General features: G+C 38.5%; 1 protein-coding gene across 1 annotated transcript in view; it reads left to right on the top strand.

Moving 5' to 3' along the window:
• The first annotated feature begins 17,848 nt into the window (after positions 1-17,848).
• SPATA9 (spermatogenesis associated 9) overlaps positions 17,849-26,969 on the top strand; it is a 30,070-nt gene continuing 20,949 nt past the window's right edge. Inside the window, 2 exon segments of the mRNA XM_007450229.1 lie at positions 17,849-17,906; positions 18,060-18,148. Of these exon segments, the coding sequence (XP_007450291.1) occupies positions 17,849-17,906; positions 18,060-18,148 (147 nt within the window).

Raw genomic sequence — 26,969 nt, 5'->3', positions numbered from 1 at the left:
AGGCCAGCGAGGGCCCCGGGGAGATGCAGCGGTAGTGGCTTGAACGCCAGTGTGAGTTGGTGGCCTCCACCTGCCAACCTGCCCACCTGCCTGTGCTTGAGGTGCACCGGGAGCACAGCAGCCTCATCGGAACCTGCACTTCCTGGAGAGCTGGCCAAGGTGAGAACAGCCCTCAGTGCAGTGAGCACCAGGCCGCTGCTGGGGCCAGCCTGGCCGAGAGCAGCCCTGCTGATTGGGAAAAAAACCCGAAATTTTTCTTCTTTTTTCTACTGGGGAAGGATGAAAATTGAATCAAGAGATTTTGAGCTACAGAGAAGTTATGCTATTAGGCTGAAGGTAAACTGTGTAGAATAAAGGTGCTGAGTTTTTATTTTATTTTATTAATTTATTTTTAAATTTTATTTATTTGTTTTTTGGCTGCGTTGGGTCTTCGTTGCTGCGCACGGGCTGTCTCTAGTTGTGCCAGCGGGGGCTACTCTTCATTGCAGTGAACGGGCTTGTCATTGCCGTGGCTTCTCTTGTTGCGGAGCATGGGCTCTAGGCACGCGGGCTCAGTAGTTGTGGCTTGCGTGCTCTAGAGTGCAGGCTAACTAGTTGTGGCACACGGGCTTAGTCGCTCAGCAGCATGTGGGATCTTACCGAACCAGGGCAAACCCATGTCCCCTGCATTGGCAGGTGGATTCTTTCTTGCATTCTCTCATTTGCTTTATTTATTTATTTTTTTTAACATCTTTATTGGAGTATAATTGCTTTACAATGGTGTGTTAGTTGCTGCACTATAACAAAGTGAATCAGATATACATATACATATATCCCCATATCTCCTCCCTCTTGCGTCTCCCTCCCACCCTCCCTATCCCACCCCTCTAGGTGGACACAAAGCACCGAGCTGATCTCCCTGTGCTATGTGGCTGCTTCCCACTACCTATCTATTTTACATTTGGTAGTATATGTATGTCCATGCCACTCTCCCACTGTGTCTCAGCTTACCCTTGCCCCTCCCTGTGTCCTCAAGTCCATTCCCTATGTCTGCATCTTTATTCTTGTCCCACCCCTAGGTTCTTCAGAAGCATTTTTTTTTTTTTTTAGATTCCATATATATGTGTTAGCAAACGGTATTTGTTTTTCTCTTTCTGACTTACTTCACTCTGTATGACAGTCTCTAAGTCCATCTACCTCACTTTAAAAACTCAATTTCATTTCTTTTTATGGCTGAGTAATATTCCATTGTATATATGTGCCACATCTTCTTTATCCATTCATCTGTTCATGGACACTTAGGTTGCTTCCATGTCCTGGCTATTGTAAATAGAACTGCAATGAACATTGTGGTACATGACTCTTTTTGAATTATGGTTTTCTTAGGGTATATGCCCAGTAACGGGATTGCTGTGTCCTACGATAGTTCTATTTTTAGTTTTTTAAGGAACCTCCATACTGTTCTCCATAGTGGCTGTATCAGTTTACATCCCCACCAACAGTGCAAGAGGGTTCCCTTTTCTCCACAACCTCTCCAGCATTTATTGTTTGCAGTTTTTTTTTTTCTATTGTATGAATACTTTCTTGACTAGCAGCCATATGTAACTCTTTACTGCCCTCCCCTGATCAGTTTTAGAAATGTTGATTTTTTAAAAGAATTTTTATTTTTTTATACAGCAGCTTCTTATTAGTCATCAATTTTATACACATCAGTGTATACATGTCAATCCCAATCGCCCAATTCATCACACCACCATCCCCACCCCCCACCCCCCTGCGATTTTCCCCGCTTGGTGTCCATACGTTTATTCTCTACATCTGTGTCTCAATTTCTGCTCTGCAAACCGGTTCTTCTGTACCATTCTTCTAGGTTCCACATATATGTGTTAATATACGATGTTTTTCCCTTTCTAACGTACTTCATTCTGTATGACAGTCTCTAGATCCATCCACGTCTCAACAAATGACCCAGTTTCGTTCCATTTTATGTCTGAGTAATTTTCCATTGTATATATGTACCACATCTTCTTTATCCATTTGTCTGTTGATGGGCATTTAGGTTGCTTCCATGACGTGGCTATTGTAAATAGTGCTGCAATGAACATTGGGGTGCATGTGTCTTTTTTTTTACATGTTTATTGGAGTATAATTGCTTTACAATGGTATGTTAGTTTCTGCTTTATAACAAAGTGAATCAGTTATACATATACATATGTTCCCATATCTCTTCCCTCTTGCGTCTCCCTCCCTCCCACCCTCCGTATCGCACCCCTCTAGGTGGTCACAAAGCACCGAGTTGATCTCCCTGTGCTATGTGGCTGCTTCCCACTAGCGATCTATTTTACGTTTGGTAATGAATATATGTCCATGCCACTCTCTCACTTTATCACAGCTTACCATTCCCCCTCCCCATATCCTCAAGTCCATTCTCTAGTAGGTCTGTGTCTTTATTCCTGTCTTACCCCTAGGTTCTTCATGACATTTTTTTCTTAGATTTCATATATATGTGTTAGCATACGGTATTTGTCTTTCTCTTTCTGACTTACTTTACTCTATATGACAGACTCTAGGTCCATCCACCTCACAACAAATAGCTCAATTTTGTTTCTTTTTATGGCTGAGTAATATTCCATTGTATATATATGCCACATCTTCTTTATCCATTCATCCGATGATGGACACTTAGGTTGTTTCCATCTCCTGGCTACTGTAAATAGAGCTGCAGTGAACATTTTGGTACATGACTCTTTTTGAATTATGGTTTTCTCAGGGTATATGCCCAGTAGTGGGATTGCTGGGTCATATGGTAGTTCTACTAGTAGTTTTTTAAGGAACCTCCATACTGTTCTCCATAGTGGCTGTACCAATTCACATGCCCACTAGCAGTGCAAGAGTGTTCCCTTTTCTCCACATCCTCTCCAGCATTTATTGTTTCTAGATTTTTTGATGATGGCCATTCTGACCGGAGTGAGATGATATCTCATTGTAGTTTTGATTTGCATTTCTCTAATGATTAATGATGTTGAGCATTCTTTCATGTGTTTGTTGGCAATCTGTATATCTTCTTTGGAGAAATGTCTATTTAGGTCTTCTGCCCATTTTTGGATTGGGTTGTTTGTTTTTTTGTTATTGAGCTGCATGAGCTGCTTGTAAATTTTGGAGATTAATCCTTTGTCAGTTGCTTCATTTGCAAATATTTTCTCCCATTCTGGGTTTGTCTTTTGGTCTTGTTTATGGTTTCCTTTGTTCTGCAAAAGCTTTGAAGTTTCATTAGGTCCCATTTGTTTATTTTTGTTTTTATTTCCATTTCTCTACAAGGTGGGTCAAAAAGGATCTTACTGTGGATTTATGTCATAGAGTGTTCTGCCTATGTTTTCCTCTAAGAGTTTGATAGTTTCTGGCCTTACATTTAGGTCTTTAATCCATTTTGAGCTTATTTTTGTGTATGGTGTTAGGGAGTGATCTAATCTCATACTTTTACATGTACCTGTCCAGTTTTCCCAGCACCACTTATTGAAGAGGCTGTCCTTTCTCCACTGTACATTCCTGCCTCCTTTATCAAAGATAAGGTGACCATATGTGCATGGGTTTATCTCTGGGCTTTCTATCCTGTTCCATTGATCTATCTTTCTGTTTTTGTGCCAGTACCATACTGTCTTGATTACTGTAGCTTTGTAGTATAGTCTGAAGTCAGGGAGCCTGATGCTTCCAGCTCCGTTTTTCTTTCTCAATATTGCTTTGGCTATTCAGGGTCTTTTGTGTTTCCATACAAATTGTGAAATTCTTTGTTCTAGTTCTGTGAAAAATGCCAGTGGTAGTTTGATAGGGATTGCATTGAATATGTAGATTGCTTTGGGTAGTAGAGTCATTTTCACAATGTTGCTTCTTCCAATCCAAGAACATGGTATATCTCTCCATCTATTTGTATCATCTTTAATTTCTTTCATCAGTGTCTTGTAATTTTCTGCATACAGGTCTTTTGTCTCCTTAGGTAGGTTTATTCTTAGAAATTTTATTCTTTTTGTTGCAATGGTAAATGTGAGTGTTTTCTTGATTTCACTTTCAGATTTCAGAAAGAAAGAAAGAAAGAGAGGATAAAATAAAATAAAATAAAGTAAGATAAAATAAAGTTATTAAAATATAAAATAATTAAGAAAACAAAAATTTTTTTAAGTAAAAACAAAACAAAACAAAAAAACAGATGGATAGAACCCTAGGACAAATGGTGAAAGCAAAGCTATACAGACAAAATCTCACACAGAAGCATACACATACACACTCACAAAAAGAGGAAAAGGGGAAAAAAATCATAAATCTTGCTCTCAAAGTCCACCTCCTCAATTTGGGATGATTCATTGTCTATTCAGGTATTCCACAGATGCAGGGTACATCAGGTTGATTGTGGAGATTTAATCTGCTGCTCCTGAGGCTGCTGGGAGAGATTTCCTTTTCTCTTCTTTGTTCGCACAGCTCCCGGGGCTCAGCTTTGGATTTGGCCCCGCCTCTGCGTGTAGGTTGATGGAGGGCATCTGTTCTTTGCTCAGATAGGACGAGGTTAAAGGAGCTGCTGATTCGGGGTCTCTGGCTCACTCAGGCCTGGGGGAGGGAGGGGCACAATGCGGGGCGAGCCTGCAGTGGCAGAGGCCAGCGTGACGTTGCACCACCTGAGGCGCGCCGTGCGTTCTCCCAGGGAAGTTGTCCCTGTATGCTGGGACCTTGGCAATGGTGGGCTGCACAGGCTCCCCAGAAGGCAGGTGTGGATAGTGACCTGTGCTCACACACTGGCTTCTTGGTGGCAGCAGCAGCAGCCTTAGCATCTCATGCCCATCTCTGGGGTCCACGCTGTTAGCCACAGCTCGCGCCCGTCTCTGGAGCACCTTTAAGCAGTACTCTTAATCCCCTCTCCTCGCGCACCAGGAAACAAAGAGGGAAGATAAAGTCTCTTGCCTCTTCGGCAGGTCCAGACTTTTCCCCGGACTCCCTCCCGGCTAGGCGTGGTGCACTAACCCCTTCAGGCTGTGTTCATGCCACCAGTCCTCTCTGCATGTGTCTTTTTGAATTATGGTTTTCTCTGGGTATATGCCCAGTAGTGAGATTGCTGGGTCATATGGTAATTCTATTTTTAGTTTTTTAAGGAACCTCCATACTGTTCTCCATAGTGGCTGTCTCAATTTACATTCCCACCAACAGTGCAAGAGGGTTCCCTTTTCTCTGCAACCTCTCCAGCATTTGTTGTTTGTAGATTTTCTGATGATGCCCATTCTAACTGGTGTGAGGTGATACCTCATTGTAGTTTTGATTTGCATTTATCTAATAATTAGTGATGTTGAGCAGCTTTTATGTGCTTCTTGGCCATCTGTGTGTGTTCTTTGGAGAAATGTCTATTTAGGTCTTCTGCCCATTTTTGGATTGGGTTGTTAGTTTGTTTAATATTGAGCTGCATGAACTGTTTATATATTTTGGAGATTAATTCTTTGTCCATTGATTCGTTTGCAAATATTTTCTCCCATTCTGAGGGTTGTCTTTTCGTCTTGTTTATGGTTTCCTTTGCTGTGCAAAAGCTTTGAAGTTTCATTAGGTCCCATTTGTTTATTTTTGTTTTTATTTCCATTACTCTAGGAGGTGGATCAAAAAAGATGTTGCTGTGATTTATGTAAAAGAGTGTTTCTTCCTATGTTTTCCTCTAAGAGTTTTATAGTGTCCGGTCTTACATTTAGGTCTCTAATCCATTTTGAGTTTATTTTTTGTATGGTGTTAGGGAGTGTTCTAATTTCATTCATGTAGCTGTCCAGTTTTCCCAGCACCACTTATTGAAGAGACTGTCTTTTCTCCATTGTATATCCTTGGCTCCTTTGTCATAGATAAGTGCATGCGTTTATCTCTGGGCTTTCTATCTTGTTCCATTGATCTATGTTTCTGTTTTTGTGCCAGTACCATATTGTCCTGATTACTGTAGCTTTATAGTATAGTCTGAAGTCAGGGAGTCTGATTCCTCCCCCTCCGTCTTTTTTCCCTCAAGACTGCTTTGGCTATTCAGGGTCTTCTGTGTCTCCATATAAATTTTAAGATTTTGGGTTCTAGTTGCGTAAAAAATGCCATTGGTAATTTGATAGGGATTGCATTGAATCTGTAGATTGCTTTGGGTAGTAGAATCATTTTCACAATATTGATTCTTCCAATCCAAGAACATGGTATATCTCTCCATGGTATCATCTTTAATTTCTTTCATCAGTGTCTTATAGTTTTCTGCATACAGGTCTTCTGTCTCCCTAGGGAGGTTTATTCCTAGTTGTTTTATTCTTTTTGTTGCAGTGGTAAATGGGAGTGTTTCCTTAATTTCTCTTTCAGCTTTTTCATCATTAGTGTATAGGAATGCAAGAGATTTCTGTGCATTAATTTTGTATCCTGCAACGTTACCAAATTCATTGATTAGCTCTAGTAGTTTTCTGTTGGCATCTTTAGGATTCTCTACTATAGTATCATGTCATCTGCAAACAATGACAGTTTTACTTCTTCTTTTCCAATTTGTATTCCTTTCATTTCTTTTTCTTCTCTGATTGCCATGGCTAGGACTTCCAAAACTATGTTGAATACTAGTGGCAGGAGTGGACATCCTTGTCTTGTTCCTGATCTTAGAGGAAATGCTTTCAGTTTTTCACCATTGAGAATGATGTTTGCTATGGGTTTGTCATATATGGCCTTTATTATGTTGAGGTAGGTTCCCTCTATGCCCATTTCTGGAGAGTTTTTGTCATAAATTGGTGTTGAATTTTCAAAAGCTTTTTCTGCATCTATTGAGATGATCATATGGTTTTTATTCTTCAGTTTGTTAATATGGTGTATCACATTGATTGATTTGCATATATTGAAGAATCCTTGCATCCCTGGGATAAATCCCACTTGATCATTGTGTATGATCCTTTTAATGTGCTGTTGGATTCTGTTTGCTAGTAGTTTGTTGAGGATTTTTGCATCTATATTCATCAGTGATATTGGTCTGTAATTTTCTTTTTTCAGGGTGATGGTGGCCGCATACAATGAGTTTGGGAGTGATCCTTCCTCTACAAGTTTTTGGAAGAGTTTGAGAAGGATGGGTGTTAGCTCTCCTCTAATTGTTTGATAGAATTCACCTGTAAAGCCATCTGGTCCTGGACTTTTGTTTGTTGAGAGATTTTTTAATCACAGTTCCAATTTCATTACTTGTGATTGGTCTGTTCATATTTTCTATTTCTTCCTGGTTCAGTATTGGAAGGTTATACCTTTCTAAGAATTTGTCCATTTTTTCCAGGTTGTACATTTTATTGGCATAGAGTTGCTTGTAGTAGTTTCTTAGGATGCTTTGTATTTCTACGGTGTCTGTTTTAACTTCTCCTTTTTCATTTCCAATTTTATTGATTTGAGTCCTCTCCCTCTTTTTCTTGATGAGTCTCACTAATGGTTTATCAATTTTGTTTACCTTCTCAAAGAACCAGCTTTTAGTTTTATTGATCTTTGCTATTGTTCATTGTTTCTATTTCATTTATTTCTGCTCTGATCTTTATGATTTCTTTCCTTCTGCTAACTTTGGGTTTTGTTTGTTCTTCTTTCTCTAGTTTCTTTAGGTGTAAGATTAGATTGTTTATTTGAGGTGTTTCTTGTTTTTTGAGGTAGGCTTCTGTAGCTATATACATCCCTCTTAGAGCTGCTTTCGCTGCATCCCATAGGTTTTGGATTGTCGTGTTTTCATTGTCATTTGTCTCTAGGTATTTTTTGATTTCCTCTTTGATTTCTTCAGTGATCCCTTGGTTATTTAGTAACGTCGTGTTTAGCCTCCATGTGTTTGTGTTTTTTACATTTTTTTCCCCTGTAATTGATTTCTAATCTCATAGTGTTGTTGTCAGAAAAGATGCTTGATATGATTTCAATTTTTTAAATTTACTGAGGCTTGATTTGTGACCCAAGATGTGCTCTATCCTGGAGAATGTTCTGTGTGCACTTGAGAAGAAAGTGTAATCTGCTGTTTTTGGATGGAATGTTCTATAAATATCAATTAAATCTATGTGGTCTATTGTGGCATTTAAAGCTTGTGTTTCATTATTAATTTTCTGTTTGGATGATCCATCCATTGGTGTAAGTGAGGTATTAACGTCCCCCACTATTATTGTGTTACTGTCAATTTCCTCTTTTATAGCTGTTAGCAGTTGCTTTATGTATTGAGGTGCTCCTGTGTTCAGTGCATATATGTTTATAATTGTTATATCTTCTTCTTGGATTGATCCCTTGATTATCATGTAGTGTCCTTCCTTGTGTCTTGTAACATTCTTTATCTTAAAGTCTATTTTATCTGATATGAGTATTGCTACTCCAGCTTTCTTTTGATTTCCATTTGCGTGGAATATCTTTTTCCATCCCTTCAGTTTCAGTCTGTATGTGTCCCTTGGTCTGAAGTGGGTATGGGTCTTGTTTTTGTATCCATTCAGCAAGCCTGTATCTTTTGCTTGGAGCATTTAATCCATTCACATTCAAGGTAATTATCGATATGTATGTTCCTATTACCATTTTCTTAATTGTTTTGGGTTTGTTTTTGTATGTCCTTTTGTTCTCTTGTATTTCCCACTTAGAGAAGTTCCTTTAGCATTTGTTGTAGAGCTGGTTTGGTGTGCTGAATTCTCTTAGCTTTTGCTTGTCTGTAAAGCTTTTGATTTCTCCATGGAATCTGAATGAGGTCCTTGTCGGGTAGAGTAATCTTGATTGTAGTTTCTTCCCTTTCATCACTTTAAGTATATCATGGCACTCCATTTGCCTTGTAGCATTTCTGCTGAGAAATCAGCTGTTAACCTTATGGGAGTTCCCTTGTATGTTATTTGTCATTTTTCCCTTGCTGCTTTCAATAATTTTTCTTTGTCTTTAATTTTTGCCAACTTAATTACTGTGTCTCGGCATGTTTCTCCTTGGGTTTATCCTATATGGGACTCTCTGCGCTTCCTGGACTTGGGTGGCTATTTCCTTCCCCATATTAGGGAAGTTTTCAACTATAATCTCCTCAAATATTTTCCTGGGTCCTTTCTCTCTCTCTTCTCCTTCTGGGACCCCTATAATGCAAATGTTGTTGCGTTTAATGTTGTCCCAGAGGTCTCTTAGGCTGTCTTCATTTCTTTTCATTCTTTTTTCTTTATTCTATTCCACAGCAGTGAATTCCACCATTCTGTCTTCCAGGTCACTTATCCGTTCTTCTGCCTCAGTTATTCTGCTACTGATTCCTTCTAGTGTATTTTTCATTTCATTTTGTATTGTTCATCTCTGTTTATTTTTTAATTCTTCTAGTTCTTTATTGAACATTTCTTGCATCTTCTTAATCTTTGCCTCCATTCGTTTTCCGAGGTCCTGGATCATGTTCACTATCATTATTCTGAATTCTTTTTTAGAAGGTTGCCTATCTCCGCTTCATTTAGTTGTTTTTCTGGGGTTTTATCTTATTTCTTCATCTGGTACATAGCCCTGTGCCTTTTCATCTTGTCTATCTTTCTGTGAATGTGGTTTTTGTTCCACAGGCTGCAGGATTGTAGTTCTTGCTTCTGCTGTCTGCCCTCTGGTGGATGAGGCTATCTAAGAGGCTTGTGCAAGTTTTCTGATGGGAGGGACTGGTGGTGGGTAGAGCTGGCTGTTGCTCTGGTGGCCAGGGCTCAGTAAAACTTTAATGCACTTGACTGCTGATGGGTGGGGCTGGGTTCCCTCCCTGTTGGTTGTTTGGCCTGAGGCAACCCAACACTGGAGCCTACCTGGGCTCTTTGATGGGGCTAATGGCAGACTCTGGGAGGGCTCACACCAAGGAGTACTTCCCAGAACTTCTGCTGCCAGTGTCCTTGTCCTCACAGTGAGACAGAGCCATCCCCCACCTCTGCAGTAGACCTTCCTACACTAGCAGGTAATTCTGGTTCAGTTTCCTATGGGATCACTGCTCCTTCCCCTGGGTCCCGATGCGCAGACTACTTTGTGTGTGCCCTCCAAGAGTACAGTCTCTGTTTCCGCCAGTCCTGTCAAAGTCCTGCAATCAAATCCCGCTAGCCTTCAAGGTCTGATTCTCTAGGAATTCCTCCTCCCGTTGCCGGATCCCCAGGTTCGGAAGCCTGACATGGGGCTCAGAACCTTCACTCCAGTGGGTGGGCTTCTGTGGTATAAGTGTTCTCCAGTTTGTGAGTCACCCACCCAGCAGTTATGGGATATGATTTTATTGTGATTGCACCCCTCCTGCCGTCTCACTGTGGCTCCTCCTTTGTCTTTGGACATGGCGTATCTTTTTTGGTGAGTTCCAGCGTCTTCCTATCAATGATTGTTCAGCAGTTAGTTGTGATTCTGTTGTTCTTGCAAGAGGGAGTGAGAGCACGTCCTTCTACCAAAACCATATGGGCAGGCAGATTCTTAACCACTGCACTACCAGGGAAGTCCCAGTGCTGATTTTTTAAAAACTTAATGATTTTGCCCCAGAGGTTAAGTGATAACGATTGGTAGCGGGCATACACCCCTGACTTCTCAGGTGCTTCTCGTTGTCTCAAATGTTCTTCCTTGACATTCCAACTGAAAGTGGTGGCCCAGTTGTCTCTATATGTTGCTCAGTTTAATTTCCATTATGGCATTTATTACTACATGGGATGACCTCATTTATTTTGCTGTCTCTTCTCCTACTGTAATGCAAGTTCCATGAGAGTGACAATACCATCTGTTTTATTTATCGCTGTCCCCAGTTTCTTGCACAGGATCTGACGTGTTTCTCAAATAAAATCTTTTCAGACTTTGGCCACCCAAAGTTGGGGCCCTTTCTCTTGCTTGCATAGAGCACTTTGTGTTACTGCTTTTATAATATTTTATTGTAATTTTCTTTGAAAGTGTGTGTTTTATATTGCCTGGTCCTTTATTTCAATTAAGGACTTTTTCTGTTCATTTTTGTGTCCAGGTCCCTGGTATACAGTGGACACTCAGATTTTGATTGAGAAGGTGAAAGCCTTCCATAATAGAATTTCTGATCATCTGAACCTTTTTCTAAATTTCTTAGACCATTTTAGAGTATTTCGCCTATTGTTATTGTCTCATTTTTCTTTCTGCTCTTGAAAGTCACTCACTCCATCTAAGAGAGGCCATATGCTGGTAAGGAGAATTCAAAATTTTGAAAGGGAATCTAGACAAGAGTCTTTTCTCTGCCACTTCCTGGTTTGGGGATACTTTCTAAATTCCTCAGAGCCTGGTCCGTCATTTGTAGAGAGATAGTAATACTCATGTACGGTCCACAAAACCATCCTGTTTTCTTAATGTAAATAGAATCTGAAAAAATAATCTGGCTTTACTACATCCTTTAAAAGAAAAACAAAGCTTGATTTCCCAATCTTCTAATTGCTTAGATAACGCATATTAGACATGTTTAGTTTTGGGCTTTATCAACTTGTTCGTGTGAAAATTGAATAATAACTACAAATTAGGCAGATGCAATGTAAATCATTGGTCAAGTGGACTTCATTTTTAAATAAATGGCATTGTTATTATAATTGTATAATTTGTCACACTTTTAACTTGTAAGAATATTTTTGCACAAATACCTTAGAAATACTTAAGAGGATTTGTTGGTACTAGCTGAACATAAATGTAGTCTCATGGTAAGTTTACATAAATGTGCACGTGGTGAATTTTATCTTGTCTGGGCTCAGTTTTAAAGACGTGTCATCAACTTGCTGTCAAAGTGTTGGGTCAAAGAAAGAGTGGACTGCATCCTTCAGTGTTTTCATTTTTTGCTCCTTTGAGTGAACATAACAATTTTCTTTTTTATAATTATATAGAATTATTTGGAATTTACCGGTTTTGTTTTTCATTATGTTTGAATATTATTGGTTTGACCAGGGAGAGATGCTTAAGTATCTAGGCAATTAAGCTATACATTCTATGTCTATAAGGGAAAGGACCGAAATACAAAATCCATATTTTTAGTCATGCCTGGCAGAGGTTACAGCATAAAGTAGATAAGTCTGAGGCTCTAACCAAAGGCCATAAAAATATGTGGACTATGGATACTTAAATGTGTTTAATATTGCTTTTCTTGAAAGGCTTCAATTATAGATTGCCCGTTTCCAAAGTGGAGATGTCTATCAGAAGATATGTAGCTGCTCAAAAACTCTTATTTCTGGTTATGACTACAGATTTGATGAGGGAGATGTAAGAAAAGAAAGATTTTCATCTAAAACATAGATTTGTAACATAAACTTTTCTAAGGCTAAAATAAGATCTTTTCAATCAGAAGAATGTTTTATATCAATATATAGTTAGTTTTTTCACATTACGTAGAATATAGTTGTGAAACATTCACTTCAAAATCTGAGCAAGTTACTAATGAAAGAAATGGCTTTTCTAGGTCCATAGAAAATAGAAAGTAGTTTGATTCTGTTCCACTGGATGTAAGTTCCAGTAGAGCAAGTGTTTTTGTCTATTTTATTCAGTACCCTATTCCCAGTGCTAAACAGTGATGACACATAGTAGGTGCTCAGTAAATATCGAATGAATGAAAAAAGTCCCTTTACCATTATTACTGGAATAGCTTTTAATGACAATTTTTTTTTTTTTTTTTTTTTTTTGGTATGCGGGCCTCTCACTGTTGTGGCCTCTCCCGTTGCGGAGCACAGGCTCCGGACGCACAGGCTCAGCGGCCATGGCTCACGGGCCCAGCTGCTCTGCAGCATGTGGGATCTTCCCAGACCGGGGCACGAACCCGTGTCCCCTGCATCGGCAGGCGGACTCTCAACCACTGCACCACCAGGGAAGCCCTAATGACAATTTTTTAACCAAAGTTTTTACAGCAATTTGTTCATCAGGTTATTTCCTTTCATTGTTTTTATTAAATATTGAGAAGATATATTTATATATCATTGTAAGGGATAAAGATTATAGTCCTTCGATACCCATACACATAATTAAGTTTTAGAAAAATTACACTACCATTACCTTCAAAATCCTTATGTGGCCTTGTCCAACTCCACCTCTTCATTCTTCTCTCAGAAGTAGTAACCACTATCCTGAATTTTATGTTTATGGTTCCCTTGGTTTTTTTCTCTATTTTGCCACATATGTGTGTACTCCTAATATATTGCTTAGTTTTGAGTGTTTTTGAACTTCATATAAATGAAATCATGCTCTGCTTTTTTTTCTGTATCTTGCTTTTTCTCATTCAAAATTATTATATTACTGAGATTTATTCACGATGTTGCATGTAGCTATAATTTGTTCATGTTTACTGCTGTAGAGTAACCATTATGGGTATATTATAATTGATTTATTAATTCTTTAGTTGAAGAATGGATGTTTGGGTTGCTTACAATTTCTTGATATTACGATTAGTGCAGCAGTGAACATTCACATGTCCTGAGTCTTCCATTGTAAAGGAGGCCTTTGTAGCTCCTTCCAGCTGCCTTCTGTGTCCTCCTAATAGGACCCCATTAATCTTCAAAAAGCTTTCTTCCTTTCTGGCCTGAGATCTCCCTGCTTCATCTTGTACTTCTGCTGCTGCAGACTGATGTCAGCTATTTCTTCAAGGAGTCCTGGCTCATGGTAGGGGGGAATTATATTAAAGCCCAAAGGGACTTCCCTAGTGGTGCAGTAGTTAAGAATCCAAATGCCAATGCAGGGGACATGGGTTCGAGCCCTGGTCCGGGAAGATCCCACATGCCATGGAGCAACTAAGCCCGTGCGCCACAACTACTGAGCCTGTGCTCTAGAGCCTACAACTACTGAAGCCCGTGTGCCTAGAGCCCATGCTCCACAACAAGAGAAGCCACCGGAATGAGAAGCCTGCACACCACAACGAAGAGTAGCCCCTGCTCACTGCAACTAGAGAAAGCCTGCATGCAGCAACAAAGACCCAACACAGCCATTAATTAATTCATTCATTAATTAATTAATTTTTAAAAAGAGCCCAGAATCTGGGTGCTAGGGGTGCTCTTTTCTACTGAGTTGGCAGTGTTTCTAGTTATTTCATTCTGTACAGCTAGAAAAAATGTATTTTTGAAAATCGTGAGTTTATGATGATATAGTCAATTCTGTTTAACATTACAGTGTTTTCCTCTGTTCTTTGATTTTATAATAAGGTGTTTTTTTCTCTTATCCTGAAATTCTTGATGCCTAACATTATTAACCCCAAAATGTGTTTATACTGCATTATGAGGAAAATAATTTCAAATAACAAAACCAATATCAATACTTCCAAGGAAATGACTGAATGAAATCTAAAATGGCTTTTCTAGTTCTTTTTGCCCTTGGAATGTTCTGAACTGTGTTCTAAAGTCACTCAAAAAACTTCTAATTCGAAAAGATACATGCACCCCAATGTTCATAGCAGTACTATTTACGGTAGCCAAGACATGGAAACAACCTAAATGCCCATCGACAGATGACTAGATTAGGAAGACGTGCTATATACATACAATAGAATATTACTCAGCCATATGAATGAACGAGTATTGAGTTCCCTGTGCCATACAGTAGGTCCTTATGAGTTATCTATTTTATATATAGTAGTGTGTATCACAGGTATATTCTTTTGATCTCTACTGCATCATTTATTTTCATTTACTCATGTTTTTATCAGTACTAAATCCATGAACTTGCTACATTTTTATTTTCTATCCTCAAATATATAGAATAATAGGCTGCAATTAATCTACTCAGTATTATCTAGCTAAAAAAGTGTAAAGAAAAATCAAAGACATGTTCTCTATATGTGTATCTACTTGCTAGTTCTTACTGAGCTCATCTTGAATTAATTCAGTTAATTATTTAGGTTATGTCACTGTCATGGGTAAAATAAATTAAAATGTAGTGCTTTGTGTGTGGGGGGAAAAAGTTTTCTTCCCATAGTGTTTGATAAACATTATATGTGTGTATGTATATGTAATGTGTCTTGTTTTGCATTTACATATCAGTTAATTGATTCCGTGATGAATTTGTTAATGATAAAAATTTTCATCCTGCCTAAGACATAAGTAACAAATACGATTATATTCTTCCAGGAAATATTTTTGTAAAATTATAAAAGCATTATCTACGTATTGGGAATATAGCCTTGAGCCAACCAAAGACCCTGAGCTCATGAAGTTTATATTGTGATACAGGAAACAGACAATAACAAATCTGCTTCCCAGCTTCCTACCATCTAATGAACCTCAGCAGTTCCCAAAGTTCAGTAGCAATGCCAATGTTGTTAATTCTGTTCCCTGTGTGGCCTGTCATTTTACTGTAACTGTTTGAGGACTTCCATCAGTCTTTTCATCCATTAATATGGTTGGGTACCATACTAATGGTACCCAACTAGAATTGTAGAATATAGTTATTAAATAATTTTTAAGGAGAAGCAAAATGTTATATCTATTTTGAAACATCTTTGAAAATCTGTATTTACAAGATACATAGCAGGTATTTATTTTTCGTGGGAAAAAGATGGTTATTTACCTTATAGAAGCATTTATCTAGGGTTAGTTACTTTTAAAGAATAAGTTCCCTTAGTACATTTCAAATGATTCAATTTTCAAACATCCTACATACAAACTGCCTCAGATTCTTATTAGAATTTATTTTGTAAGTATGGAGCACTCATTTATGAGTTGTAAAGAATAACAACTAAAGATAGCCATTGACATTATTTCATCTAACTATCTGTAATAATGTAAGATGTGTAAGGATATAGGTATAAGATATGATTAAATAAAAACCAAAATATTATCAGATAAGGTCACAAATGTTAAGTGTGGCAAGGTGGAATTTTTTTTTTTTTTTTTTGGCGGTACGCAGGCCTCTCACTGTTGTGGCCTCTCCCGTTGCGGAGCACAGGCTCCGGACGCGCAGGCTCAGAGGCCATGGCTCACAGGCCCAGCCGCTCCATGGCATGTGGGATCTTCCCAGACCAGGGCACGAACCCGTGTCCCCTGCATCAGCAAGCGGACTCTCAACCATTGCGCCACCAGGGAAGCCCAAGGTGGAATTTTTTTACTTATCACCCCCTGCCTTTTTCTACCATTCCCCATCCTGAGAGAGGATCATGAAGAAAGAAAAGAAAAAAAGAATTTTGTTAGAATAATTAACAAAGAGTCAGTTAAGCTTGAAGTGTGGGAAATATTAACAAGATATGTTTTTCTTGTAGATTTGTTAGTTTCATAGAATGCCTAGGAGGGTGAGAATGGATGAAAAGAAAACTGAGTGAAACAACTGGGAGCTAGGACATTGAGGGTGGGCAGATGGAAAAAAGAAATAGGGAGTTGATGGGAGTGGAGAACATAGAAGAAGACCAGAGAGAGCAGGTCCTAACAGGCGTTACTCTGGTAGACTCTGATAGCCAAGTTATCTTAATAGGACAAATAAAGTTTTCATTTTCTTATAGACTCCCAGTTTGTGTGTTCATCATTGTCTAATAATTCTTTCTGGCAATAGATTTCACTTTCCAAATGTTAAGGGTATAATTATCTTAAGCATTAGACTTATGATGGAGGAAAGCAGGTTCTGTTAAGGTTCAGAGAGGTGGTTGTGCTGTGGTGGAGAGTATTCTCAGGCCTATAAGGACTAAGGACAAAGTGAAAGCTGGGGATCTGGCAGGCTTCACTGTCTAGAGGAGTCCTCTGATGAACATTTCTCTTTCCTGGACAGTTCCCTAAATAGACCTCCAGCAGCCAGTTTTATGCTTGCCGAAGAAATCCATCTAGCTGCAGTTAAATATAAAGGCTTCAAATTAAAATGGGATTTGAGGGCTTCCCTGGTGGTGCAGTGGTTAAGAATCTGCCTACCAATGCAGGGGACACGGGTTCGAGCCCTGGCCCGGGAAGATCCCACATGCTGCGGAGCAACTAAGCCCACGTGCCACAACTACTGAGCCTGCGCTCTAGAGCCAAAGCAACTAAGCCCATGCGCCACAACTACTGAGCTTGCACTCTAGAGCCCGTGAGCCACAACTGCTGAGCCTGTGTGCCACAACTACTGTAGTCCACGTGCCTAGAGCCCATGCTCCCCAACAGTAGAAGCCACCGCAATGAGAAGTCTGCGCACTGCATCGAAGAATAGCCCCTGCTTGCTGCAACTAGAGAAAGCTGCACACAGCAACAAAGACCCAATGCAGCCAAAAATAAATAAAATAAATTTATTTTAAATAAATAAATAAAATGGGATTTGAGTTAACCAACTCAGCTCATCCACACTAAAATATAACCAGGTAGTCAATCAAGTCTGCATAATATGCAGTTCTTCCCATGTTTGATAAGAGGAAAATAATGGTCATCTGAAGTGGGAGAGTGCTAGAATAGACAAAGATGAAGAAGAAAAAAAGGTTGAGATTTTAAAGAAGGCAAACCAAAGACTTCACGATTTTGCCTGGGTCTGACCTAGTGATCCTCATTTGGGTGAAGGAAAAACAGCCTGTTCAGAAGTCTTTCTGAGTTAACTGCTGGTGTTTCTTTTCCACGTGGCATCAAGTGTGAAGCATTTCTTCTAAAGCGTCTGCCAACTTTTTTCAAAGGGAGCTTTGTTCTCAGGTGATCCAGTAATTGAAGTATCACTGCAGAAATTGGGGCAAAATTCAATTCATGTTGCAGAACTCCTTAGTGTGCTTCATTTTCCAGTCCCATTTCTCCTCCTCTTGTGCCTCCAAACACACTCTTCCTGCGCACTGCCAGAGTGATTTCAGAGGATTCTGTAACAAGTTCTCAGAGGCCCATTGTGAAGTAACAAAGAATCCCTGCAGTGAGCTGCAGGTTCTGTCCTTGCCTGCGTTCCTGAGTGGAAGGCTGCCATCATCCCTCACTAATGGTAGAGTAGGACAAGCAGTGCCTGGGCCTGTAAGCTTGCCACGAACTAGGAACCCAAGCAAGAACTCAACATGCCAGTCAAACCTGTTGGGTGGATATGTGGACAGGTGTTGAAGAACTTCTCTAGAAGTATGCACAGTCTTCCTGTAAAGGGGATATGGGTATGGAAACTGGGAATGAAATCCCCAAGGTGGACCCAGTGTTCCATGATCTTTTAAATTATGTTTAGGGGATTTTTAGTTAAGCTTTTTTTTTTAACCCCCTAACTTCTTTTTGTCTTAGTCGAGGGGATCCAGAAAGCAATCATGGGCCTTAAAGATGAGTTTAAAGATGAATTCCCTACCATCCTAAGATTATCACAGTCTAATCAGGTAATGTGACTTTATAACTTTGAAAGGATTATAAAAAGTATATTGTATTTTTAGTACCAATTATTTAATTTGTGATTTTGAGATCAGTATTTGAAGCTTAGGAAAACATTACTTTCACCTCAGAAAAATACCATTTCAATTCTTATTCATTGCGAGGGGTCTATGGAAAGCAGAAGGACTGTGGACAAGGAAGTGAGGTAGAAAGATAAAGTTTAAGGACAGTCACTCTACCATTAGATTGGAAATCTAGAACTTTCTCATAGATACAATTGCAATGTAGTTTACTTAAGATTTGCTTAATATAAAATCAGAAAAATATCTAGATGTACTTTAAAATCTGTGGCAATTAAGCCAGTGAAAAAAACATAATTGATATGTTATAACAATGGAAAGATAAATATGGCATGGGTGTGTGTTTTAATGTGGAAAGAAAATAGTGATATCAATTTAAACAAAGTACATATGCATATGTTTTAAACATCTGTTGCAAAAAGGTTTTAGATATAATATTGGGAGTGGAAGGAGATAGGTAGAGAATCATAAAGACATTTAGTTAGGAAAAAGTAACATCTTGTTTAGGGGACACGGGTAACCTGATTTACTCAAAAGTACACAACTCATTTTTTTTAAATATTTATTTATTTATTTGGCTGCACCGGGTCTTAGTTGGGGCATGTGGGATCTTTGTTGTGGCATGCGGGATCTTCGTTGTGGCACGCGCGATCTTCGTTGTGGCACGTGGGAACTTTAGTTGCAGCATGCAAACTCTTAGTTGTGGCATGTGGGGTCTAGTTTCCTGACCAGGGATCGAACCCGAGCCCCCTTGCATTGGAAGCACAGAGTCTTAGCCACTGGACCACCATGGAAGTCCCAAAAGTATGCAACTCTTAATGGGAAGGTGCTGTTTTAGTCATTTTGGCCACAGTTGGAATAGAATATGTTGTAAAGTTATATGGTACAGTAACAACTTACTTATCCAGAAATCAGACTTTTGGCAATGTCAACATGAGGAACATAGCTAAAACCTGGAAGTAAACAAAAAAGCGCTGTGAGTAACATAGTAATCACAAAGTCTGTATATTTCATTCCAAAGGAGAGGTATTAGAGCTACCTTTAGCCATTCATCCAGATAACCAGGCATTAGACACTTAATAAATACTTTGCCTGGAACTGGGAAGAAAGAATACAGGGATTAAACAAGGCAGGGTTCCTTCAGTCAGTTAGCTTAATCTCATGGAGACACAGTCATAAACAAGTAATTGCAATGGAATATGGTGAGAGGCATATACAATTTAGAGGAAGGAATGACTCTACATAGGGTAGTCAGAGAAGACTTCATGGAGGAAAGATGCTTAGACTGGGTCTCAGAGGATGAATAGGAATTCTCAAGGTGAAGAAAGGGATCAGGTAAGTGGGTAGGAACAGGGAAAAATATTCCAAAGGAAGCAGTGTCATGCCAAAAAAGTATGAAGCATCATAACATGTTTCCAGAATGTTAAGTAAATTTGAATAAATGGTGTCACTCTTGGGTCTAGACTTTAGGAATGGGTGATACTGAAATGTAAGTGTCTGGATGCACAGTGGTAAGATGGCATCTAGGTGGTGGCTGGCTAAGTAGGAGAAGATAAGCCTTAAAAGCTCTAGAGGGCAAAATGGATTTTGTCATTCCATATCTTAATCTTGGTGTCTAGTTGCTTCCTCTTTTTGTATTCTCCTAGTCTTGGTATAAATTCTTTTAAAACATGAGAGATTTTTCTTGGCTATGCTCTGGAGTATTAAGGAAAGAGATGCTTGGTCTAGGATGTAAAATGGTTAAGGCCAGCACAGTAGTGTCAGTAATTATTGAGAAAACCTCAAGTAAAGCCAAGGAAGCCTAGGCCTGGAAAGCCCTGTTGTCCTTCCAAGTTGTGATTCTCCCACCATTGCCAACATTAGAGAAACTGGGTTTTATTTAATCAAAGTTGCAACTTTCTTTACAACTTCCTTCATCTCTTCCTACCCTCTGCATAGCCTCCTTATCACTAGAGCCATAAGTATGCTTTATGTGAAATAGATTGATATTCTGATCCCCAAAGAACTCTAAGTTCCTATTTCCAAATCCCTGAAGTTGTTCACTTATAAGAACTATACCCCACCCAAGAGAAGAATATAAACATAAAGTTACTTTATTTCTCATTTTCAAAACACTTACATTGTTCTTTTTCCACCATTTACTTTGAAGAAAGTGTTGCTGAGATTGGCAGGAAACCTGAGTAGTTAGGGGATATTGTAACACATTGAAGTTATTTGCTCTTCAAAAATAAATTATCCAGAAAACAATGCTAATACTCTGTTCTTAACTAGATTATTTTTAAAGGTCAGATTATAAATGTTGCAGATTTTATTATTTCTAGTGTGGTCCATAGTTCCCAAACATACTGAAAAGAATGGTTTTAAGACTACTTAGAGGGCTTTATTAATTGGGTTGTATTTTAAATCTCTAAGTTTTGTGATTGGCATTTCATTTTATTTATTTAGGAAAAAGCCATGTTGCTGGCCTGGAATAAAAAAAAAAAAAAAAGATTTAGAGATTTGGTGGGAGTGATGGTGGTGGAATTTTTATAGAGGAATACACCGAGAATACTGGTTATTAAATAGTTCTTCATGGCTAAAGATTTTGAAGGACATTTTTTTTTCTGGGGCTGGGGAAAGTTAATTTTAGAATTTTGACTTGAGGTCCTGGCTTCTGAGGTCTTGTACTCTCCACTCCCTCCCTTCCAACCAGCCCAGACCCCAATTCGCTCAGTATCCACATCTTTTAGTAAAAGTAACTTTTTAAGGTTTACACTTGCAAATTGCAAATAATTTCCATATGAGGACTTTAAAATATTAAACTTTTAAATTTGAACGAATGAAAAAATGCATGCTACAATTAGGGAATTAAAATTTTTTAATTCAGATGATCTTTACTTGAATGAGAGAAATATTTTATGGTAAATCGGGTCAATTTTATGGGTTTTAATTATGAAAGGTGGTTTGTATTTTATTCCGTAATCATCTTGCACTTAACTGTATACTACAAAATTGAGGATTGTAGACAGAGCATAATAGAATCCATGCAAAATTTTGGCTTTTACATATGTAGATACATTTTTCTGAATTCTCTATGCTTTCTTTTTTTTTTTTTTAAAACATGTGGGACAAAAACTGCTGGTGTTACCAAACCAGGTTTCTTTGTCCGACATGCAGAAAGCCTAATGCTGAGACGCTGAGATTTGCAGCAGAGAAAGTGTTTATTCAAGAGGCAGCCACGTGAGGAAACAGGAGAGCAAATCTCCGATCCACCTCCCCAAAGGCAAGGGGCTTGGATTGTTTGTGCATGAAGAGTATAGCGTAGTCAGAGATGCCCGTGAAGGTGTTTGCAGGCAGGAAAAAGGTGAGGTAATGTCTGTTCTTTGCAGGCATATCTGAGTTACATGCTTCTTCACAGGATGTATGTTCAGAAAATGTGGGTGTTAGCATGATCTGGGGGTGGAACTTCTGGCCCTCAGATGTCAAAAGGTCACCCATTGCACACTTGAGCAGGCTCACTTGAATGGTCAAGTGGTCTTGACCAGTTTGAACTGGGCAAGATTAGCTCCATGTTTCTGAAGCAGCCATTACTGAAGCGACCCATATGTCAGAGGTGTTATCTGTAGGGGGTGGTTAAAGGAGTCTTGTGATATACAGTATTTGTCTAAGCTATGTGAAGCTTGGAAGGTACGCAATTTGCAGGAACAATTAAGGCAAGCTTGATCAGTGGAGGCAGATTACAAGCATAGGGGTTTTTAACAAGACTCTCCCTTATCTGCTGTTCTGTAAGACAAGCTAAAGAATTGCTGTCAGTCACCAGTTTCTGTTAACCCTATGGGGCACAGGTTCAGAATGAGCTTTTTAACCTTGTGGGGCATGGTTTCACTGGGGATGCACCAGTGATGTCTGGAAATTACTTGTATTGGCATTGGAGTTTCTAAATATAATGAGAGTAGAACTGCAACTAGAGTGTTCTGTAATTCAGTTGTATTTTTGTCTTTGGTGAGTTGTTTCTTGTGGGACACTATCATTGTGAAAATTCTCAGAGCACATTGTGCACTGAAATCTTTCTGGGTAGTTTCTAATTTAATATTTGTTATATTTTTCCAATATTTACCTATACTAACTTGTTATATTTTTCTGATATTTTTCATTCATTCATTTAAATGAATATATTTATAGAGCACCCACTATGTGCCAGACACTATTCTAGGCACTGGGGAAAGATCAGTGAGCCAGATGGATATAGAACACTGCTGCCGTAAAACTTATGTCCTAAAAAAAACCCCCAAACTTACATCCTAGTCAAATAGAAAACCAATAGACAAGGAAAATAAACTACTTATTATATTAATGGTAGGTCTTAAGGGGAAGAAAGCACATAGCAGAGAAAGGATATGAAGTAGGGGTAGGGATAGGGAGAACAATTGATGGGAAAGGTGAGACCAAGAGGGTCTTAGTGAGAAAGTGATTCTTGAATTAAGACTTAAAGGAAGTATCTACCTCCTAGAGTAATGAAAATAAAAACAAAAATAAACAAATGGGATCTAATTAACACATTATTGACCCAGGGGATTTTTGCAGAAACTAACGCCTGTGGCCAAATACTACGGCTCCGTCAAAAATGTGTTAAACTTAAAAGCTTTTGCATAGCAAAGGAAACCATAAACAAAACAAAACCCTCAGACTGGGAGAAAATATTTGCAAATGAAGCAACCGACAAGGGATTAATCTCCAAAATATACAAATAGCTCATGTAGCTCAATATCAAAAAAACAAATAACCCAATCAAAAAAGGGGGGAAGATCTAAATAGACATTTCTCCAAAGATGACATACAGATGGCCAAGAAGCACATGGAAAGATGTTCAACATGGCTAATTATTAGAAAAACGCAAGTCAAAACTACAATGAGGTATCACCTCACACCAGTCAAAAGAATCTACAAACAACAAATGCTGGAGAGGGTGTGGAGAAAAGGGACCCCTCCTACAGTGTTGGTGGGAATGTAAACTGGTGCAGCCACTATGGAGAACAGTATGGAGGTTCCTTTAAAAACAAAAAATAGAACTACCATATGACCCAGCAATCCCACTCCTGGGCATATACCCGGAAAAAGTCATAATACAAAAAGATACATGCACCCCAGTGTTCATTGCAGCACTATCTACAATAGCCAGGACATGAAAGCAACCTATGTCCATCAACAGAGGAATGGATAAAGAAGATGTGATACATATATACCACATGGAATATTACTTAGCAATAAAAAAAGAACAAAACAATGCCATCTGCAGCAACATGGATGGGCGTAGAGATTGTAATACTGAGTGAAGTAAGTCAGACACAGAAAGACAAATATATGATATTGCTTATATGTAGAATCTAAAATAAAGGGGGAGTACAATTGAACTTACTTACAAAAATAGAAGTAGAGTCATGGATATAGAAAACAAACTTATGGTTACCAGGGGATAAGGGAGGGAGGAGGGGTAAATTGTGAGATTGGGACTGACATATACACACTACTAAATATAAAATAGATAACTAATAGGAACCTACTGTATAGCACAGGGAACTCTACTCAAAACTCTGTAATGGCCTATATGGAAAAAGAATTAAAAAAAAAAAAGAGTGGATATATGTATATGTATAACTGATTCACTTTGTACACCTGAAACTAATACATTATAAATCAACTATATTCCAATAAAAATTAAAAAAAGAAAAAGACTTGAAGGAAGTGAGGGAGCAAACCTTGGCGTCCTTGAGAATCAAATGGCATAGTTAGTTCAAAGTCCCTGAGATGGGAGTATACCTAACAAGTTCAATAAATAATGAGGGAGGAAAAGGGAGAGAAAAGGACTGTGAGGCCAGGGAGGTAAAGAAGAGGCAGCCTTTGTAGGACCTTGTAGACCATTGTATGTACTTTGGCTTTTACACTGAGTGCACCAGGAGGCCACTGAAGTGGTTGAGCAGAAAAGCAAGATCTGATGTGATCTAATTTTTAATTGTGTCTCTTTGGCTGATGTGTTGAGGAACAGAATGAAAGTAGGGAAGGGTGGAAGCAGGGAGGCCATTGATGAGGCTAATTTTCAAGTCTGGAGACGAGATGACAGTGGTATATAAATAAAATGGACTGAGTGTTGGTACTGGGGCTAGTGAGGAGTGGTCAAATTCTGGGACTATTCAGAGAAAGAACTGAATAAGATTTGCTGACAGGCTGGTTTTATAGATGTAGGGTAGTAAAAAGCTGATGTTACTAGAAATTGGAGTTCAGCATTAAAACTGCTGATGATAGAAAAATGGGCATGGCTCTGGAAAAAAGAAAAGTAATGGGGAAAGCAGGATATATATTCAAAGAATGGAGCTCAAATAGAGAAATATGGAGCAGGATTCTTGAATAATTCTGGTTAAATGATGCTAAGTTTGTTTTGGCAAATGGTCTTTAAGTACCTTTTTTTATCTCTGAGGTGTTGGTGGTGGTTGGGAGTTGGACTTTCTTTTCTGACATTTGCTGATATGCTTAGATGATGAACATATGACAAAAAATATCATCTGAATTTGCACACTTTGCCACTGACTCCAGGATGTTTAGGCCAAGGGTCAAAAAATTTAAAAGGGAAAAAGAAGGAAATGAGGACTTCTTAATTTCAGTTCAACATTTAAATTTACACATATGGTTTGGTAGGAAAATACATAGCATAGAGAGTAGACAAAAAGGAAAAGCTGGTACCTCAGAGGGGAAAAACCTTTTATTTAAAAATTTTCTGTTAGAGCTAATTTTAAAAACTAACTCGTTGAAAGTAAGAGTGATTTGGAACCATCATCATAAACTGGTGACTGTTTATATAAAAAAGAAGAATGTCTCCTTCTGCATCTTAAGGAATGTAAGTAACCTTTCCCTGCTGTCACCTTTGTATTCCCAGAGCCACAAAGAACCATTGACCATGCACCCCCAAGCCCAGATTTGGGCTAATATACTATTCTTCTTAAAAGCAATAATGGTCTTCTTGGGAAGAGATTTATTTCATGTTTTGTGGCAGGGAAAATAAAAGGGGTCAGAAACGTATTTTGTTGTTAGAAATAATTCTTTCAGTTATCTAGGAAAGTATCAAAAAAGGAAGGCATTTTAAAAGGGAAATGCAGTTGTCATATTGTAACCATTTAAACATTAAAGGGAAACAAAAATATTCATTAGGAACAAGTTGAGTCTGTTGGAAAAAGCCATAAACTCACGAGGATACTAAAATGAGAAAGATAACACAAAATGCGCTAAAGCATTATTATAATGCACTCGAATTTTAAAAAGTATTGTCTATAATAAATGCTGCATTTTGGTGAACACATTATATGAACCTTACAGGAGAATTTTGATTAATAGATTATTTATTACAAATAGGCTTATTTTTCTACAGAGATAAAAATTTAGAATTTTTGAAAGAGAGGAAAGTTGAATGGATCAATCTAGTATAATGTTTGGGGGAATGCATCAAGACTGGTTAATAGAAATACATGTGTAAAGTCAGTGAATCCAGGCCAACACGTACAGATCACTAAGATTTTGTGAAGGAACTCACAAAATCAGAAGAGGGAAACTACAGAATGTTGTTTTGCAACTGAAGAAATGAAGGGTCCCTAAAACACTGAATGACCACATAGACAAGGTTTCACTAAAGGTGGAACTGCACATATCCAACTCCTGTTTGCCCTGGCCATGTGGTCCTCACCTTCTGGTTACAAATTATAATGAGAGAAAACACAGTACTGTCGGCCCTTGGTATCCATGGATTCAACCAACCTCTGATTGAAAATATTCGGGGGAAAAAAAATTCCAGAAAGTTCCAAAATGCAAAACTTAAGTTTGTTGATTTACATAGCACTTACATTGTATGAGAGTTTATAAGTAATCTAGAGATGATTTAAAGTATAAAGGAGGATATGCATAGGCTATACGCAAATACTATGCCATTTTATATAAAGAACTTAAGTATCCACGGACTTTGGTATCTTGAGGGGTTCTGGAACTAACTAATCCACATGGGATGCCTAGGGACAACTGTAAATTGTAATCAGAGGTAAAACCAAACTTATTCCAGCTGCTCCACCTTGAGGAGGAGTTAGGAGGAAGAGTCAGTGCAGCAAAGCATAACGTCACAAGAGAAATTGAATCTGTATGTGCAGGAACTTTGGACACTGCAGACAATGTGGTTTCTCTTCAAGGTGTGCATGCAACCAGCTTAGATAATATCAAGTGATTGCACCTGTGTGTTCTTTTCACTTGTTCTACCTACCATGTAACTGCTTGTACGGATTGCTGTGCTCTAAAGTGGCTTGAAATTATAGCAACTGTAGCAGCCCACAACTTAGTCCATCCTCTACTGTTCTACTGACGAGGAGGGTTGAGACCACAGGTGGGCTAATGGGCCTTTTTTGCTAAAGTTAATAGATTAAGCCACGGTAGGACACCAGGTGTTGCAGAAATACATCTACATTGACAGGCTAGAACAGCTTTTGGTTATCTCCACTGACAAATGCTGAAGAGTAAGAGAAGTACTGAACTTTGATGACAAAAACAGCACTAATAAAATTATGACTTCAGGATAAAAGTTGAGGCATTTAAAATAAATATACAGCATGTTAGCTCTTAACCAAATATATGATGCTTATTGTAGACCAAAAAATCCAAAATATGTTTTGCACTTATATATTTGTACTCAATAATTAAATGAGAGTCAAAGTTGCTTCTTTGTGTTATTAACCAACTCTTT

This window comes from Lipotes vexillifer, unplaced genomic scaffold (assembly GCF_000442215.2).
Source record: "Lipotes vexillifer unplaced genomic scaffold, Lipotes_vexillifer_v1.1 scaffold1403, whole genome shotgun sequence".
NCBI lineage: Eukaryota > Metazoa > Chordata > Mammalia > Artiodactyla > Lipotidae > Lipotes > Lipotes vexillifer.
This window is presented reverse-complemented; position numbering and strand designations above follow the sequence as displayed.